Raw genomic sequence first — 6,000 nt, forward strand, 5'->3', positions numbered from 1 at the left:
ACAGTCACGGGTGGGAACAGCCAGCACGTACGGAAACCACGGTGACGGTGGCCCATGGAAGAAGATGGACAGCCAGACACCTAAGGGGCTGAGGAACCAGAGGTGCAAGACACCACGTCGGGTGAGAAGCTCACGGCAGGGTGGACACAGGCACGGGACGCACACACCCTCGGGCCGCGTGACACGCCGGGGGAGGGGGGCGGAAGCGTGGGCAAGGTGGCTCTGCTCAGCTGAGGCAGCCCTCTCTGCAGCGGGAGGAGGCCGTTGCCAAAGGGACATCTGAGCAACGCAGCACACTGCCAAGTAAACTGACCTCCCCGTGCCTCAGTTTCCCTATCTGCAAATGCATTTAAGAGACCAACCTCATTAGGCTGTTTGAGGATTCAACGGGACAGTGCACATGAAGCCCCCAGAGCAGAGCCTGTAGGAGATGCCCAAGGAATGTCGGCTGGCCTCCCGACTTTTATTCCTAAGGTGACCAAGGGAAGGCAATGGAGAAGAGGTTTCAGAGTCGGGCTCTGACGTCCAGGGCCCGGGGGGAGTCCTGGCTCCCTCGGTGACTGTCTTCATGCCCGTACTTCACCTCTCTTAGCTTGGTTTTCCTCTGCTATAAAATGCGGACGATAACAGGATATGCCTCAGAGACTGGATAGAAAGATTAAGTGACATTGTAATAGGGCCTGGCACCTGATAACCCCCAATAAATGTTAGCTACTGCTAGTACAGTTATTATCATTTGCCCCGTGGCAATCTACCGGGATAACCCCGGGGCGGTTATGTGGGTATGTACGGAGGCAGGGAATGACTTCGTGAGCTAAACATTACTTACAGGTCAACGAGGGCATGGCCTGGCCCTGTGTCCAGGAAAAAAATCTTGGATGTAGAAAAGCATTTCATCATAAGAGAGGAGGGGTCAAGAGCACAGACTCTGGTTCCAGTCCCAGCACTGCCACTACCTGTGTGATCTTGGACAAGTTACTCAACCTCTCTGTGCCTCAGTTTCTTCATCTATAAAATGGTGGCGATAATGAAGAAACCCATTTCATAGGGTCGCTGAAAGGATTATGTTAACATTTGTCCTTGTACTTAGAACAAAATCTGGCCCATATAAAGCGCTATATATGTGTTTCTTTCAGTGAAGAAATGAGGGGTGCCCAGATGGCTCAGTTAGTTGAGGAATCGGGCTCCCTGCTCAGTGGGGAGTCTGCTTCTCCCTCTCCCTCTTCAGCTCCCCCTACTTGTGCTCTCTCTCGCTCTCTCTCGCTCACAAGAGAGATAAATAAATAAATAAAATAAATAAATAAATAAAATCTTAAAAAAAATAAATGAACGAATGAATTAATGAATACGTACACAAACTGGCAATACAGCAACAGATTACATAACAGTGTTCTAGACTGCAGGGCTTTGGGAATTGCTTCTAATGTGCTTGCTGGTTTAACCAAAATGGGTGAAAATCAGCAGCAACAATGATAACAAATGACAATCACAGAGCAATGATCTGTCAGCCTCTGGGCCAGATAAGTGCTTTATTCACACCGACTCATTTACTTCTCACCACACCCCCACCAGAGAGGGAGGTGTTATTTTTACCCCCAGTCTAGAGATAAGGAAAGGCAGCCCCAGAGAGCTGAAGTGACAGGTCTAGGGTTCATCTATCTCCACGACACCAGAGGTCTTGCTTAACCACAACAGACACTGCTCCTCCTCAGTGATTACCTGCCCGGGCGCTCACCAAGCGCCAGGCGCTAAGCAGGTGCACCAAACATTCCGTTGCGTCCTGGCCCCCACTTGCTGATGGAGCACCTGGCTGCAGAGGTTAAATCAAGGGTCTCAGCACTGGGAAGGGGCAAAACCTCACCCGAAATCCAGGGTTTCTCATCCTGAGTTCAAAGCTCCTCCTACTCGCCAGGGGTGGCAAACTACCCATGTGGGCCAGAGTGGGCCTGCAGCCTGCTTTTGTTCCAATAAAGTTTTATTGGAACACAGCCACACCCATCCTCTGACTACTACAAAAGCTACATGGCCTGTGAGCCTAAGGCACCTGGCCCTTCACAGAACACATGTGCCGTCCCCTGCTCCCCCCCATAATTTCTCCACATTTAATAAACAGAGTTCATTGTAGGGAATGGCATCTGCGACGTTTACGGCTCAGATACGAAATACATTAAAAAAGGCTTGCTTTCATGTCCTGTGTGGAAGAAAAACGTCCACAGGGTGCCTTCTAAAGATTACTGAAACCAATGGCCTATCTGAGTTGTAACATGATCAAAATTGTTTTTCAAATGTGTTTTGGGCCTAAGAACACAGAGATCAACCACGTGAAATGAACTGGCCTTCTGAAAGGGAAACTTTCAGGAAGGAAACACCCCAGGGCAAATGCTTCCGGGCTTCCGGCCGGGCAGGAGCACGTGGGCTTACAGTGGTACTCAGATGTGTGTGTGTTTGCGGGGCGGGGGGCACACAGACAATGACTCGCTTCTCTATGTGCCCTCCCAGGAGGTGCTCAGCACAGGCCTGGCACACAGTGCAGGCTCATGAACATTCGTTTATGGAAACAAAGTACACAAAGGTCTTCCCCCACCATGTACTGGTTTGTGGGGTACACCGAGCTGTACCAGAGACTCTAGGGGCTCACAGGTGAACAAGGCAGCTCCCGCCCTCCAGGAGCGCAAACTGGAGGGGTGGTGGGTGTGGGAAGAGCTGCAGGGCAGCATGGTGGCTGCAGGGCTGGGTCGCTGAACATATGGCTGGAGAAAACACCCTGGTCTGGGGCTTGGGGAGGCTCTGGGAAGGTTTCCTGGAGGTGACGCCCAAGGAGACGAATACGCTCAAGTATTCAATCCGGTGGGAGAGATGAAAAGACAAACAAAACAAATAAAAACCCAGGTAAGACCTAAGGCGTGGGAAAGTTTACTCATGGGGGACGTTTTGGGGATAAGTCTTGAAAATACTGCAGACCCAAAAACTTCCTGTCTTTTCCTGCTCCCATCTGTTGTTTCCTGTCACAGTAATGGTATTTCTGTCCTTCTAGCTCCGCCCACCACCTGGAGCTTTGGGGCCATAGTGAGCTCCTCTCTCTGCAACATCCACAGCATCTAATCTGTCCCTGAGTCAACTCTGTTCTCCCCGAGGAAAGTCTGTCTCACCTGTGCGCCCCTCCTCCTGGTGTCATCCAACCTGTCCATCTTTTGTTCCTGTGACACCTGGTTTAAACCCATCCAGGCACTTACCCTGTCTTCTAGTAACGGTAGTCAGTTATTCGGGTGCTCTACCCGAATATAAGCCCCTAGAGGGCAGGAGCCAGGCCTTGTTTTTCTCCCAGAAGTACACCTAGTATACAGTAGGTGCTCAATAAATGCATGTTGCATGCATGAATAAGTATCTTTTCTCCCATTAGAGTGTGTTCTATTTGAGGGCAGGGAGTGTCTGTATTCATCTCATTCATGTATACCTTCCATGTACTCTAAATCATACCTGGCACACAGTAGGTGCTCAGAAAATGCTGGGTGTAGGTAAATGAGTAAGTTCTGAATGAGGTATGTCTTATCCCCCAGATTGTGAACTCTTTAAAGGTAAGGACAATGACTTTCTCCCCTTTGCCGGTAGCACCCAGTAGGTGACCTGGCTGTTAATAATGGCCTCCTTGAAGAAGCATGACATTCCCTCTGTGAGACAAGAGCACTCACCTTTGCTCAGGTTCTGGAAAGAGCTGGGACAGGGAGATGCCACAGAGGGCGGCATAGGCAAAGCGGCTGGCCTCGGCCAGCTCGCGGCCCGTGGGCAGATGCGGACCCCCCTCCACAGCCGGCTCGGCCACCAGAGGCAGCCTCTGGCTCGTTCTGTCCCGTGTGGCCATTTCCAGCCCTGCAGGATAAAAAAAAAAAAATCTCTGAAAAATGCAACCAGGGGGTAGGTAAAAGTTATTTAAATGGGACACAATGACTACCAATCATGAAAGAAAAGGCTGATAAATGAACCTTCATTCAAATTAAGAGCTGCTATTCATCATCTTCAAGAGAGTGAAAACACACACCATGGACTAGGGCAGATATTTCAATGTGTATCAACAAAGGATTTGTACCCTAGTATATAAACAACCCCTATAAGTCATGAAGAAAAAGAAATAAGGCAAATTTAAAAATGGGCAAAACACCTGAACAGGTACTTCATAAAAGATACCCAATGGCCAATAAGCACATGAAGTTCAACATTGTAGTCATCAGAGAAATAAATTAAAGCTCCAAAGAGACACTGCTACTTACTCGTCAGAATGGCTAAAATTAAAAGTCTGACAATACTAAGTGTTGATGAGGAAAGGGACACAGAACTTCCACATGCTGCTGGTGGGAGTTATTTGTGGTACAGCCTTTTGGAAAATAGTTTGACATTTTCCACTAAAGCTAAATGTATGTCTTTTCTATGCCCCAGTAATTCTACTCCTGAGAAACGAGGACTTACGTCCACCAGAGGGCATGTACATGAACGCTCCATTCACAGCTTCATTCACAATAGTCCCAAACCAGAAGCAAGTCACATGTTTGTCCACAGTGGAATGGAAAAACTGCACCATATTCAGACCATGGAATATTACAAAGCAGTGAAAAAGGATGAAGTCTGGCTAACCACAACAACATGAGCGAACCCCACAGGCACAATGATAAGCAGACATACTTATCTGTGGAACTGTGTTCATATGAACTTGAAGAACAGGTCGAACCAATCTAGGGTGAAAGAAGATGGAAGAGAGGTTGCCCATGGAAGGCAGTAAGTACTGGCTCAGAAGGGGCACAGTGAGGCTTCCAGATGATGGAAATGTTCTGTATCTGTATCACCCAGTGTGATTACATGGGTATAAATATATTTAAAAATTCATCAAGCTTAAGCCTTAAGGCTTAAGATTTGTGTACTCTAGGGCAATCCTCTTGGATCCCCTCCCTCCTTGGGGGCTTTGTACTATCACTTTGCTATCACTCAATAAACTGCTTTGTTTCCCACTAAAAAAAAAAAAAAAAAAAAGATTTGTGTACTCTATATATGTTACACTTCAGTGAAGAGAAGGAAGGAGAGAAGGAAGGGATGGGGGAGCTCTCCTTTTCCCCCTCCCTTTATTCTTTCCTTCTTTCCAAGGGGCAGAAGGGGAAGCAGGGAAAGCAGGGGAGGGGACAGACCAAGCCAAGTCAGACATCCAAGGGGCAGGAAGGGTCCTAGGAGTGAGTACTAGGAAGGGAACCTTCCTTGACCACAGGGCATTATGGATATGAATGCAGGCTCAGGACCAGACAGACCTGGGCATGAATCCAAGCACCTATGGAGCCCTGGGCAACTCAACCTCTCTGCACTTACACTTCTTCCTCTGACAATGGGACTATAACAGTACCTGCCTGGAGGACCTGGGTTGGCAGCAAGTGACATAGCTATGTGGGTTAGTATTTGTAAAGCACTTAGAACAAAGCCTGGCATTGGACTCATGCCACATAAATGTTTGTTAAAGAAATAAATGCATTAAATAATCAACAAACACGGGGCCTGGGTGGCTCAGTCGGTTAAGCATCTGACTCCCCCCACTCGTGCTCGCTGACATGCATGCACACTCTCTCTCAAATAAATAAATAAATCTTTTTAAAAAACCAACAAACAAATCAATGAAATGCTCAGCACAGTGCCTGGCACATAGCAGAGGTGCCCACATAATGGCAAGAGCTAACATTATGTGCCTGTCGCTGGGGGCCAGGCCCTGGGGCTGCAGTGTTAACGCGCCCAGTCTCAGCTGACTCTATGAGCCAGGCACTACCATCATGTCCAGTCTGCAAACAGAGGAGAAGTAACTGGGCCCGAATCACACAGCCAGTAAATGGCAGGCTGGAGCCCAAAGCCAGAGCTCTTGGCCACCACTTCTGCTTAAACACTCATCATATTATCAAGAGATTTCGAGTCTAATACCCACACTCCGCACTGGCTTTGGTCCCTAAATTCATTCTCATCCAGCTGAGCAATAAA

General features: G+C 48.3%; 1 protein-coding gene across 3 annotated transcripts in view; it reads right to left on the reverse strand.

Annotated features, from left to right (window-relative positions):
- TMCO4 (transmembrane and coiled-coil domains 4) overlaps positions 1-6,000 on the reverse strand; it is an 85,159-nt gene that overhangs the window by 66,682 nt on the left and 12,477 nt on the right. For all 3 annotated transcript variants that reach the window (XM_021683513.2, XM_021683512.2, XM_021683515.2), the window contains one exon: positions 3,690-3,867. In XM_021683513.2, the coding sequence (XP_021539188.1) occupies positions 3,690-3,859 (170 nt within the window). In that variant the 5' untranslated portion in view covers positions 3,860-3,867. The remainder of the gene's footprint in view (positions 1-3,689; positions 3,868-6,000) is intronic.

The sequence above is a fragment of the Neomonachus schauinslandi genome, chromosome 4, assembly GCF_002201575.2.
Source record: "Neomonachus schauinslandi chromosome 4, ASM220157v2, whole genome shotgun sequence".
Classification (NCBI taxonomy): domain Eukaryota; kingdom Metazoa; phylum Chordata; class Mammalia; order Carnivora; family Phocidae; genus Neomonachus; species Neomonachus schauinslandi.